The sequence below is a fragment of the Microtus oregoni genome, unplaced genomic scaffold (genome assembly GCF_018167655.1).
Source record: "Microtus oregoni isolate MIOR12 unplaced genomic scaffold, Mior012 000018F_ref0000195, whole genome shotgun sequence".
In the NCBI taxonomy this organism is placed as follows: Eukaryota; Metazoa; Chordata; class Mammalia; order Rodentia; family Cricetidae; genus Microtus; species Microtus oregoni.
The window spans coordinates 4,366,199-4,380,699 of record NW_024543077.1 but is presented as its reverse complement, the minus strand read 5'-3'; the positions used below and the strand labels follow the sequence as shown (position 1 = coordinate 4,380,699).

At 40.4% G+C, this 14,501-nt stretch overlaps 2 protein-coding genes across 4 annotated transcripts in view; both read left to right on the top strand.

The window, feature by feature from the left end:
- Positions 1-14,501, top strand: part of Lhfpl3 (LHFPL tetraspan subfamily member 3) — a 399,694-nt gene that overhangs the window by 327,962 nt on the left and 57,231 nt on the right. The gene's annotated exons all lie outside the window — the stretch shown is intronic.
- Positions 9,886-10,504, top strand: LOC121459122 (60S ribosomal protein L9-like). Its single transcript, XM_041668642.1, has one exon. It carries the CDS (start codon positions 9,906-9,908, stop codon positions 10,482-10,484), a length of 579 nt encoding a protein of 192 aa, XP_041524576.1. The 5' UTR covers positions 9,886-9,905; the 3' UTR covers positions 10,485-10,504.

Genomic DNA, 14,501 nt, shown 5'->3' with positions numbered 1-14,501 from the left:
TATATGTCTGTGTGTGTGTCTGTCTGTCTGTCATCTGTCTGTGCCTGTCTGTATCTCTGTGTGTCTCTGTATGTGTCTGTCTGTCTCTATGGGCGTGTGTGTGTGTGTGTGCATGTGTGTCTGTGTCTGTGTGTGTATTTGTGTAGGTGTGTCGTGTCTGCATATGTGTATCTGTATGTGTATGTGTGTGTGTCTGTCTGTGTCTGTCTATCTGTATCTCTGTGTGTCTCTGTATGTGTCTGTCTGTCTTGTGTGTGTGTACATCCCCACGAATTATTGGGATTTCTTACAGGAGTGGATGAGAGTCTGTTTGCAGGAGCATGGGCAAATTGCCAGAGGCTATATCAGTAAAGAAAGTCCGATACCATTCCCCTAACCCCATCCCCACCCACTTCCCCATTCTTAACTGCATATACATCCTCAGAGAAGGTTAGGATATTATGAGCCCCTCCCCCAGCCACAATAGGGTGTTAATAGGCTCAGTCTCATATAGATCTTTTACAGTAATCACAACTGTTTTGAGTTCAACAGTTCAACAATCACATCATGCCCACAAGTCAGTGTCACGCCCATGTTCCCCCATCTTCCTCCAGCTCTTAGATTCTTTCATGTCTTTTACGTTTACTTATTGTGCATACACACGCATGCACACAAATGCATGCACACACACACAACAACAAATATATGCATTGTGCACACACATGCGTGCACACACATGCGTGCACACACATGCGCATACACACACACAAACACAATGCGATACAATGTATACAATGTGATCATAATTCCCTACTTGCATGATATTTTTACTATTCTCCCTTCAGAGATGAAAATACAAAGGCATAAAATTGTTACTGAATGCAGGTTTTTGCAAAGGTTCTAACCTAGGAACTAATACTCACTAGGGCCCTGGATTGGAGTCCTAGGCTGGGCGGGGTGAATGGATGGAAACAAAATCTCTGAGACTTGCTGCTAAGAAAACTGTGTAGCTTTACATTCAGGAACTGCCTCTTCTTGGGAAGAGGTTATCTGTCCTTTGACAAATGACCGTCATGGGTCTATTCGGTCAAAGGGAGGCACCAGCATTATCCATGCCTTGCTGAGTTCTCTCCTGACAGCCTAGGAGGAAAAACTTCAGTGTTCCCAACCCTGGTCTCCTCCTACTTCATGGCACAGTTGGGGGAGCAGCATCCCTGCCAGGATCAGCCTGGGACTGATAATCCCACCACAGGAGCTGAAAGCAGAAACCCTACTGACAAAAGAGCTTTCTGGACAGGGAAGGTGTGGGCATCTCTCCTAACAATTTCCATCATGTGGCTGCTACCCACACACTGTACCCCGAAGCATCTCATTTTCCTTTGGCTTTTACCGTGATTAATGCCTTTCATAAGTTTACCTTCCCACAACTCCATCCTCTTGTCGCTGCTCAGGCATGCACTGAGCTCTTATGATCTCTGAGAGTTGCTTTGCATTTTTCTTCTCAGCATCTGCACAGCAGTTTCTTCCTCTGGACCCACAGCCATCAAAGGGCTGGAGGCTCTTTTTTCGCCTTCCTAAGCAATCTTCTTTCTAGCCAGTGCAAGGTGCCGGGACTAGCTTTCTCTTAGCCATGATAGAAGCTGAAATAATTACAAGTGCAGGCCTGTAAAATTTGCTGTCCCCAAACAAAAGACTTCTTTAAAACTAAGGCTGAAGAGAAGGAGGGAGAACATGAGCAAGGAAGTCAAGACCGCGAGGGGTGCACCCACCCACTGAGACTGTGGGGCTGATCTATTGGGAGCTCACCAAGGCCAGCTGGACTGGGACTGAAAAAGCATGGGATAAAACCAGACTCTCTGAATATGGTGGACAATGAGAGCTGCTGAGAAGCCAAGGACAATGGCACTGAGTTTTGACCCTACTGCATGTACTGGCTTTGTGGGAGCCTAGCCGGTTTGGATGCTCACCTTCCTAGACCTGGATGGAGGGGGGTGGACCTTGGACTGCCCACAGGGCAGGGAAACCTGACTGCTCTTTGGACTGGAGAGGGAGGGGGAGGGAAGTGGGGCGTGGGAAGTGGGGGGAGGGGGAGGGAGAAGGGAGGAGGGGAGGAGGCAGAAATTTTTAATAAAAAAAAAAAACTAGGCTGAGCCAGTTGATGGTGGTGCATGCCTTTAATCCCATCACGCAGGAGGCAGACACAGGCAGATCTCTGAGTTTAAGGCCAGCCTGGTCTACAGAGTGAGTTCTAGGACAGCCACAATGTTACAAAGAGAAACCCTGTCTCAGAAAAAAAAAAAAAAAACCCTAAGGCTTGTGTTGCCATCCTTTGAAATTCTACTGCATAATATAATAAATATAGTCTATATCTCAGCTTGTCTAATGCACTTCTGTCTAGTCCAAAGACAAAATAAGCCCTAAAAACTGGTGTCTAGGTGAGATTTCTGAGGTTTGGGGTCTGCCACAGGCCTCAGCTTTATTCCCTAGAGGAAATGAGAGTTCTACTGCCCCAGCCACTCCTCATCTTCCTTGTTTCCTCTTGAATGGCCTTTCTTTCTCCTGAGTGCCTTCCTGTAGCCACCAACTCAGGACACAACCACCTTGATCTCCAAACCTCATTTCCAATGACCAAGTACAGGGTATCTTAGAGTACAGCACACATCTTCATCCAGAGTTTTCCTTCTTGGATTTCATTTACCCATAGTCAATCAGAGTTCCAAAACACTAAATCCAAAAGTTCAGAAATAAATGATAGGATTTAAATCGTAGACTTCTCAGATGAAATCTCACTTGTCCCACTCCATTTTGCCTGGGATATGAAGCATCTCTTTGCCCAGTGTATCTACAATGTACACTGTCCCCACTGGTGATGGCTCATATGGCTACAGTCTCGGTTCACCAATAAACACTGTGTGTCTGTCTGTCTGTCTGTCTGCGTCTGCGTGTGTATCTGTGTGTGTGTGTCTCTGTGTGTCTGTGTGTGTTTGTGTGTCCCATCCAGGACTCCAACAGTCAGGACAACTATCACCCCGCCACATGACCATGAGGGCAGAGAAGCTTTCCTCCACACTCACACCCATGAAAATCAGTAGGTGTAATGCAAAGGAAATAGAAACTCAGAGTCCAGAGGAAGCTTGAGGAGATGGGAGCTATTCTGAGAGGAGCTGCTTCAGCTTGGCATAGACCGAGATGACTGTGGTTACAACATTTCCCTGGTCCATGTTTTTTCTCCCTCACCACTGATTTAAGAGCTATCCCAGTAGAGGAGGAGGTGGAAATGGAGGTGGCAGAGGAGGAAGAATGGGCAGTAGAAGTAAAGAAGAAGAATAAAAAGAAACACACTAAGGAAAGGCCACTTTCCAAGGAAGAGCCTTCCACACTCAGCTAAGTAAGGGGTCACATGATCAATTGCCAAATTAGAAACACCTCATCCTGCCCCAAAATGATCTACTCTCGCAGTAGGACAAAAGGTTGGTTTACTTTCTTGGGTGTGTACCTATGTGCAGTGCCAAAAGTACTTAGCTATTAGGAAATAGCCGTACAGTATTCTTTAATATGCCATTGATAAATTACTGTTGTTCTTAGCCACAGAGAGTTACTGTGCAATGATATTTACAGCGTGATTGAAAAACTTATGTAGCATACACTCAGCACAGGTATCCAATGTGTCTATTAAATATAACCAGAGCTAATATTTGAAACTGTACTGCAATTCCTTTAATAATTTTAATATAAGTGTCAACCCTGCCTTGTTACTGAAAATAAGTGAGCCATATTCGAGGACTGAATTTTAGGTCCTAATTGACTGTATCATAAAAATAACAGCTTAAATATTTGTGGCTTATTAAACTATACATCTACTTGTTTCTTGCTAATGGCTCTAAAACCCAATCAGTGTGTGTGTGTGTGTGTGTGTCCACTCCTTATACAACTTGTTCACTCATTCAGCATATAACACCTACGCAAAGCCAACAAAAGACTGACCCAAGTTGAAATAAAGTAAAATGTTAACATTACCCCATTCATTAATATTATAAAAATCAAAAGGAAGGTTTCAAGCCCTATAAAGGACACAATGTACATCAATAAAGGCATTGTAATATAGTATCACTTTGTATTAATATTTTTATTTATTCTCAAGAAAAAAAAAAAAAATATATATATATATATATATATCACAATCTTGTGCTATTTCCCTCCAAATCCTTCTATTCCACCCCAAGCTTTATATCTTTGATAACCCACTAAGTCCAGGTAGTCCTGCCAATATATGCAAGAGCATTGCCGTAGGGCCATCCCCTGGAGCATAGAAAACCTACCAGTGGCCACACTCTCAAAGAAGAGTGAGTCTTCCTCCCACAACAGTTACCACTTGACATTAACTCCTCAGTAAAGAGTAGAACTGGAGAGTACCTCCCTATCTGTTCAGGAATTTTGAGTGGCTTTATCTTGTATAGATTTTGTGCAAGAAACCACAGCTGGTTTGAGTATCACTTTTTAAAAGCATATTCACTCTAAAACAAGCAAATTAACATCTACAGAACCTTTGTATGAAATACAATTATATAACTCTAGTATCCAGGGCCCTTATATTTCTTCACACTACTGAAAATACAAGAAAACCAAAAAAATAACTGGAATAAAGTTGGCAATTACAGAAGCAATGTAATAACTGATGAGATATAATAACTGTGTCATAAACTAGATGAAACATTATTTGCTTCACCTTAGAAAATTTTTCTATAGGTTAAACATATCATCCTTGATAAAAAATAATGTACATTATCACTAAATAAAATTGTGGATGATATGACTAGTGCAGTATTGGTACTCATATCATGGAGAAAGCCAACAGCTGCCTAACTGGACATAACACCCACTGAATGGGAGAGAACTCATGACTGGTACTGTAAGCCTAGCCAAGAAACCCATGACTCTAGAGGAGAATATACCTACCATTTTTCCAAATCAATATAGCTTTTGTTTACTCAGTTCTTATCCTTATATTCATAAATAAGTGTAGTTCTCACTCCTCAACAAAGAAACTTTTTAAAAACAGATTAAGGCTACTAAAGATATTCACAATTGGTTAACATACAGAAATACAGACCACAATACGCCCAATAACAATTGAGACATCAACAGTATAACCTATACATCTAAGGCTCAGAAAACATCATAAAAGAGGGCATGGAAAGATTCTAAGATTCTGGGTGAGGTAGTCCAGCATGGGAAACGGGTTCCCAAAAGCCAGCTAAGCACCAGAGACAGGTCCTGGTCTCTCTGCTAGGAGTTTTACACACAGACAAAGCTATACAACTGTCACACACATGCAGAGGGCCTAGGTTGGTCCCATGAAGGCTCCCTAACTGTTTCCTTGCCCAGCCTTGATGCCAGGGGAGGAGCTCGGTCCTACCTCAACCTGATGGGCCAGGCTTTGTTCAAGCCCACGGGAGGTCTGCCCCTTTCTGAATGGAGATGGAGGATAAATGGAAGGGGAAGAGAGTAGATGAAAGGTTGGGGACGGGAATGGGAAGAGAAGAGGGAGGGGAAACTGAGGTCAATATGTAAAATAAGTAGAAAAATGTTAAATAAAACTAAAAAACATAAATTTAAAAAAAGAAAGATCATAAGAGTCAACAGATCAGGACATTTGTGGCTAGATAATATCTTCAAGACATGACAGAGATGCTGTACTCATAAAATCTCAGCAAAATACAAGACCTACACAATGTCCACAGCAGCTGACATGCCAACATAGACATGGAAATATTTCAGAGCCTCACCCCTGTGTGAAGATCTGTAGACAGTCAGTGGCTTCTGATGGAGGGATAGCCAGTTTTCTTCAGAGATGTGCTCCCTGACTGATTACCCAATCCAAAGAACATGTACATAAAGACAACATTAATTGGACTCAGTAGGGTGTGTGTGTGTGTGTGTGTGTGTGTGTGTGTGTGTGTGTATTCACGCACACGCGAGCTCGCCTGTGGAAACCAGAAGAGGGCATTGGATATCCTGGTGCTTGAGGTTTTAAGTTGCTACATAGGTGCTAGAAACTGAGATTGGGTTCTGTAAGACCAGCAAGTGCTCTCAACCACTGATCCATCTTTCTAGTCTCCTAAAGCAACTTTTATAGCTTCTATAGTTTTTCAAAAAAAATAATTTTGTTGAGAACTTCTTTTTTGAGTGTAGAGTTTAATGAGAGAGGGATAAAGGGCAGGGAAGAGTGAGAGACAGAGAGGGTGGGGGAGAGTGCTTGCCATGCACAAAGGGGTGACGCACTGTGCCAGGTTCCCAAGGGGCAGGGCCAAGTTGTGCTTGAGTGCAGTGTATTCTCTTACCCTCTAGCTCCTTCTGTTACCCCACTTATATCTCCTCTCTCATTCACGACTTCTTCTACTATAGTTATTATTGTTACACACACACACACACACACACACACACACACACACCACAAATAAGTCCAAAGCCAACATATGATACACTTTAGGTACACATCACAGAAAGCTTGACTTAAGGGGGGCTGAGAACTCTAGGATTAATTCACTTAAGCGATAGCTGAATTCAGAACTCTCTGGACAATGTCATCAGGACTTCATATGACTTCTTGCTTCTCCCATTCTGTCTTCTCCAGTCTTGACTTCGTATCATCACAGATGAAAGCAGAAAATTCAGCTCTGAGACCCTCTCTAGTTCTTTATTTGATTACTTTTTTGTCACTCTAAAATGTGAAGAATATTTTTCCAGGATTTCCAAGGAAGTTTCACTGGCCCTTGATAGGTCATGTGTACCCATCTAAACAAAACCCAGATATATGGTATCCTGGCCTACTGCCTTAAGTTGTATGTTTATTCTGAAATTTCCAGTAATCTTTCTTCCTTTGAGGGAAGAAAGCTGTCCCTCAAAGGAAAATCTAGACATAATTTCTAGAAGAAGGATGAATGAAAAGCCAGAAGCAACCGCATATGGCTGCCATCCTTTCCTCTTCCCTGTGGCAAGCAGCCTCAAGGTGGTCCCCTATTCCTATCGGCTGGAAGTCTGTCCTTTTGTAATGTTCTTCCTGCTGAGAACAGTTCAGACTTGTGATTTGCTTCTGTCTAATAGAAGGTGGCACAAAGTATGAGATGCCACTTCCTTGATGAAGTTAAATAAGATAGTGACTTCTGTCTTGATAACAGACTCTATTTTCTTCTTGGCTTACAATTTTTATTGAAGTCAGATGTCATGTTAAGGAGAATTGCACTGCAAGGAACTGATGTTGACATCTTGACAAGAAACTAAGGTCATCTTACCAGTGTCCCTCAAAGAAATGAATCTTACTAACAACCTAGTTGAGCTTTTAAATGAGAAATCAGCCCCGACCAATTCCTTGATTGTTGCCTAACGAAAGATAGAACAATAGAAATAGGAAACCCATGACCATCTCCTGACTTATAGAGACTATGGTAACAAATTTGTGTTAAGTCATGACTTGTGACAACATTGTCACACAGTAGCAGAGAACTAACACAGCCCTTTCTCTTCCTACATCCCAGTCAGTCTCCTCACATGTGCTTATGTGCTTTGATACCTGTATGCAGTACCCAGGCCTAACCCTGGGAAGCCAAAAACTTCTCTGCAGGGCTCTGAGTAGGTTTCTAGACCCTGGGAAAGGCCCAGCACTCTGTGTCTCTGTATGTTGACCTTGGAGGACACATTTAACAGTGCTAATTACCATAGGTTCCTTGTGTCTTCATCCAAGCAAGGATCATTAATGACACTGTCATACTGATAGTATAGGTTTTCCTGGAAAATCTTAAGCTCAACCACAAAGGGGTGTGCCAGGTCACATAATGTGAGGGTACACAGCTACAAGACATGGAAGCATTTAGGATTCCCAAATAACTGCCCCTTGAGAAAGAAATAACTAAAATAAATATGTAGTCTTTCTTAAATATGTAGTCTTTCCTTCTTCCAGGCTTTGTGGTCTCCCCACATCCTTGGGAAACTATCACCCAGCAAGAGAGCTCTGTCCTCTCTTTCTTATGTGGATTTTTAGGCTAAAACCAAGCTTCTTCTTTACTAATATCTATCTCTTTCCTGATCCAAGCTAGCTTTCAGACTTGATCCCACTAACATAACCTTCAGAGAGTAGGACAGCACCCCCATGTTTTACCTACTCGGACCTCTCTTCTGTAGAGTCTGAGATTCTGCAACTAAGCACAGTATTTCAATCTCACTGCGGCAGTAAACAGTGATGTGCTCTGTGGTTGAACATTAAAAAGGAGACAGGTGGTGCATTTGTGGTAATTAACACCTACTGCACAGCGTTAAAATGCTCAAACTAACAAGACAGGAAGTACAGCAATCTCTAGTGAAGGAGCAGCCCTGCCTATCTCATGGCTATTGTGACTCCAATTTTACATGGAGAACAAGAGTTGGGGAAGCTACCTAAATTTTTAAGTGAAATTTAAGTTATTTAGAGAACTACATGCCATAAACAATGATTTTACTCAGACTTGAGTTTGAATCAATTTTGGAATGAGTTCTTAGATTCCTTAAATAAATACATTACATCTTTTGAATTAGTAAGTCCAGATTAAACTTCTGTTGGGGAAAAGTATTTTACCACAAGTTATTTAAAGAACCCTCAAATAGTTCTTGATCTCTGAAGATTACTATACTAATAAAAAGGATTGCATTATCCCAAAGTTGTATTTGATACATATGCAATTTCTAGATTCTGGAAAACCAAGAGTCCAAAATGCCTCATATTCACAACACAGGCTGCTTGGCCACTGTGATAATTTTCTCTTTAGTGTCTATTGAATGGGAGCTTTGGATTTTCTCAGGATGCATATTCATTAAGTTCTCCAATGTGAACATCTAAATGGTTTTAACATGAAAAAAGTCAACAAATGGATTAAATTCTATTGATTGTTCTAGAATCAAGATTATGTGCATGCAATTAGTTTTGCCTTCATTCAGTATGAATAAAATATTTACAAAGTGCCTGTCACAGAATGAATGTTAAAAGGCTGCCCCAGTGAAGACTTGCTATCACCATACCTGAGATCAGATATTTGTCTTGACTCTTCAACCGCTAGAACCCCAGTCTTCTTTTACACATCGTTCATCTCATGAATTAAGCATGTTTTGGAAACTCTCTTCTCTTTTTCTCAGTTCTCTGCTTCTTTTGTATGCTCTTCATGACAATTTCATCTGTTCTACAACCTGCTGTGAATTTAACCCTTAAGAAAATAGTAAATCCTAACCCTAGTAGTTCAGAATGTGAACTTATTTGAAAAGAGAGTATAGTTGACATAGTGCCATTTCTGTATAATCCAAAAACATAGAAGTATCTGGATAGACACTACAGAGAGAAAAACATATGAAGATGAAGGAAAAGACAAAGGCAATGCTTTTACAAGCCAAGGAATGTCAGCGACTGTCAGCAAACCCCCGGAAGCTATGAAGAGGAATGGAACACACCTCTTTGGTTCTTTGTCTCAACGCTCAGAAAGATCTGATTCTGACCCTGCCAACACTTTGATGCCAGACATCAAGCCTCCAGCACTGTAAGACAATTAATATCTGGTGTTTAAGAAATACCATTTTTGGTTCTTTGTTATATAAATTCAAGAAAACTAACTCAGGGCCTCAACTCTCAAACAATTACTTCCAGTTCTAACTCTTTCTCCAAACTGACCAACTGAGACCCACACAGATAAAGAATCAAAACCAAAATTTTGAAACTGCTTGACTGACAAAGAAAGACACAATCTTTTCAAACTCATGTGAAGGGTTTATTTAGCCTAATCCTACATCACCTAGTGGAGTGTTTGCTTAGCATGCACAAAGTTGGTGCGGGAAGTACTTCTGTATATGTGTTACTTTTATTGGATAATGAATAAAGAAGCGCTCTCTTTGCCCCATCTACTGCGAGAATGAAGACCATTCTCAGCAATCAGACGATCGACATTCCAGAAAATGTGGACATCACTCTGAAGGGGCGCACAGTCATTGTGAAGGGCCCCAGAGGAACCCTCCGGAGGGACTTCAATCACATCAACGTAGAGCTGAGCCTTCTTGGGAAGAAGAAGAAGAGGCTCCGGGTTGACAAATGGTGGGGCAACAGGAAGGAACTGGCCACCATCAGAACCATCTGCAGCCACGTTCAAAACATGATCAAGGGTGTTACGCTGGGCTTCCGCTACAAGATGAGGTCCGTGTATGCTCACTTCCCCATCAACGTCGTTATTCAAGAGAATGGGTCTTTGGTTGAAATCCGAAATTTCTTGGGTGAAAAATACATCCGCAGGGTTCGGATGAGGACAGGCATTGCTTGTTCTGTCTCTCAAGCCCAGAAGGATGAATTAGTCCTTGAAGGAAATGATATTGAACTTGTTTCAAACTCGGCGGCTCTGATACAGCAGGCCACAACAGTTAAGAACAAGGATATCAGGAAGTTTTTGGATGGTATCTATGTGTCTGAAAAGGGAACAGTGCAGCAGGCTGATGAGTAGACCTAAGTTACCAGTTCCAGAAACAACCTGAATTTTAATATGATTTGGGGTATCTTTTGGGACAATAAAAGACTTGTATTGAAAAAAAATGAATAAAGAAGCTGCCTTGGCCTGTGATAGGGCAGAGTAGAGCTAGGCAGGGAAAACTAAACTGAATGTTGAGAGAAGGAAGGAGGAGCAGCAAGATGCCATGTAGCCAATGCCAGAGGCAGACAGGATAGAACCTTGCTGGTAACCTACAGCCACGTAGTGATACACAGATTAATGGAAATGGGCTAGTTTAGGATATAAGAGTAAGCCAGAAATACGCTTAAGCTATTAGCCAAACAGTAATGCAAAATATAGTTTCTGTGTGATTATTTCAGAGCTGAGTAGCCGGAAACAAGAAACTGGCCCCCTACTATACAAAGTCTTGCGTTTGATCCCAACATTGCAAAAAATGGGCATGGTGGTATACTCCTGTAATTCCAACACTCTAGAGACAGAGGCACGAGGGTGAGAAATTCAGAATCATCCTCAGCTACATAGTAAGTTTCAGGCCAGCTGGGCAGCATAAGATCTTGTCATTTAAAAAAAAAATGAAGAGTTCAGTACTGCTGATGCTAATGCCTTGTTACCATTATCATTGTTTGATGATGAAGGCAAAACTGATGCTGGTGCTGATGAAGTGGTAACAAGAGAAAGGAAATCAGTAGCAGCAAAAAAGAAGAGAATAAATCTGCCAGCCTGGATCCTCTATGTGAAATATAAAATATACAGTCTTATCCAGATATACATCTTTCCTGTCTTTGCATTTTCTCTACCCACATACACACCCACAGATCAAAAACCCAAGCAGATTCATTACTGAATTTTTTGAATTTTTGTCCTTGCTGAACACACTGTGGAAAGCTGGCATTCAATCACAAATGGCTACCCTTGAGAAAAAAATCATGGCTCCTAGCCTCTTTGTGCATTCAGTGTAAGAATTTATTGAATCAGTTGGGAATATTGCTTCACTGCTAGCCCTGTACTCCATCCAAGTCAAAGAAGAAAGCTCAACCGAGGGCTGTCTGGGGGATTTAAGCAGCAGTGCTGTGACTCTCAGCCACACTCTTCCTCTGATAAGGATGAAGACGCATAGACAGCACACTATGTCAATGGCCTTCAGGAACCAGAATCCTTAAGTTATTCAAATGGTACTATATATACTAGATATATCAAAATACCATAAGATTCTTTCTTTGTTCTCATTTCTCCATTTGATCCCACCAAATCCTTTTCCAGCATGGAAGAAGTATTACTATTACTTATTGCTACCAGGTCAAAAAAATAGGTAGATGGCAAGATTGGATTGCCCAACATCAATATCAGAGACATTTGGCAGTCTAGACCTGGGATTTTTTACTTATAACTGACATGCTTATAACCTAGTATCTGAAATTATGCCTACATTATTAATAAGTGTTTTGTTTGTTGGTCTTTTTTTTTTTTGAGACAGGATCTTTCTATATAGTCCTGATTGTCCTGGAGCTTGCTATGTAGAACAAACTGGCTTCAAACTTAAAGAGATCCACCTGCCTCTGCTACCATTCCTGGTAATCAGTGAGTATTTTGTGGTTCTTGAGAGATGGCTCAATAGTTAAGAATATTCCTTATTCTTTCAGAAGGCCCAAGTTTGGTTCCCAGAGCCAGTGTCTTGTTGCTCACAGCTGCCGGCAACTTCAGTTCTTCTAATCTTCATGGACATTTCCATGGTAGCATACATTCACATAAGCACACACTTAAATATAAATAAAATATATGAAGAAGAAGAAGAAGAAGAAGAAGAAGAAGAAGAAAGGAAAGCTTTAACAAATATAAAATATGGGTTGTTATCACAGAAAACCACAACTGCTCAAAATATAGAAAACTGTTGCTGGATGCCCAGCCTTGGTAAATAACATGAACACAACTTCTACACCTAAGGCTTAGGGAACATAACGGAAAGACTGGTAAGAGCCAGAGAGCTGGAAAGAATCCTGTGAGACTATATCTCCTAGAAATGACAAAGAAGCTAGACCCATGACATCAGCAGGGAGCCTCCTAACAAGCTCCTAACAGTGACAACACTAATAGACAGGCTTATATGGAAGGAGAAAATGTCTCAGGCTCCACCCCTAGACAAAGACCTACAGACAAATAATGATGTGATGACTGAGAGAGAGAGAATTGGCCCTCCCCACAGATGAGCCCCTAATTGGTCATCCAATACCAAGTGGTCAGTCCTGAAATCATATACATATAAGCAACACTAAAAAGATTCAGCAAGCTTGTATTTACATATATGTGTGTGTGTGTGTGTGTGTGTGTGTGTATAAAACACAAATATATGTAAGTAATAATTAAAAAAAGAAAGGCCATAAATTTGAGAAGGAGTAAGGGGAGGGAGATGTGGGAGAAGGTAAAGGAAACAACAGTGAAGAAGTTAGAAGGAAACAAGGGAATGAGAAAAATTATATAATCATAGTTTTAATAAAATAAATAAACTTGGAAAAGATGAAAGTATGGGTCTTTGAACCCTAAAATTTATTCCTTGTTTAACATCCTTTTCTTAAATATCACACCCTGAACAAGTAGAACACACATGTATACCTTGAGAGTCTTAGAATATGCTAAAAGAGTGAGAAAATGTGGCAAGTGCTCTCCACAATTCATGTGAGGTTTCAGATAGGCTAATGTAGCAGTAGGTGCTATACAGCCATCCACAGTCTGCCCTTGGAAGGCTGAGACTGGACACAGAGTAGTTTTCTGTAGGCAGAGGCTACTTGTTTGTTTCCAGGCCTGCCCAAACCCAAATAATGACACAGAAACTATATTAATTACAACACTGTTCAGCCTATTAGCTCAGGCTTCTTATTAACTAACCCTTCCATCTTAAAGTAACCCACTTTTATTCATCTGTATATCACCATGAGGCTGTGGCCTACCAGTAAGATTCTGACTGGTTGTTGTCTTTGGCAGATACATGGTATCTATCTATCTATCTATCTATCTATCCATCATCTATCTCTATCTTTGTTCTGATTTCCCATCTGGCTTTACTCTGCTAAACCATTTGCCAAAACAGCTTCTTTATTAACCAATGGTAGTAAAACATATTCACAGCATACAGAGGGGAATCCCACATCATCTCCACTTTTCTGTTTAATAAAAAGGAAGGCTTTAACTTTAACATAGTAAAATTATATGTACAAAATAGTTATAAAGCAAGAATTATAGCTACACTTGGCAAAATAAAGTAAAATACCCTATCATCTATCCTATCTTTGTGAGTCTAAAGTTTTATATCTTTATCTCTTATCATAACTATGGGAAATTATAGCTCTCTGACTTCAACTCTTCAAAGACCCCAGAAGGATATAATATTACCTAAGAAAGTGCATTGTAAGCAACTTCTAAAACTTTAGAATTTACAGAGACATCTTGCTGCCTGGACAGTCACCCATCAATTTGCATCTCTGAAGTAACTGGTCTTGCCAGGAGCAGATGTGTCTCATTGTCATGAAAAGTTCTAAGTTCTTCAAACATTTTAAATGCTATATTCTGTAAGTCTTAGAAGGGTTTGAAATATACCTATCCATCTGAAATATATCTCTGTACATCTAGAAAACCTAACTAACATGACTATAAGCTTAACTATTGCAGATGACTATCTATTAACCTGTATTTCTTAATTATGCATTACACTTTTAAATGAGCTGCACAAACACATAATACCTTAAATAAGAGCAGAAATATATATATATATATATATATATATATATATACACACAGTGTAACAAAATCAATTTTAAATCTGTGTCAACAGACCAAAATCCATACCAATGCAAAGTATTCCTTTCTATAGCATATTCCCCTTATTTTTTCCTTTAGAAATTAACTGTGACCATTAATCACTTAAAATCAACCCCCTTTAAATGAAAACAAATACTTATAAACCATCATTTTGGAAATTTGGGCATTATTCTGTTCAAACTGCTTCCTGCTATTTGTTGG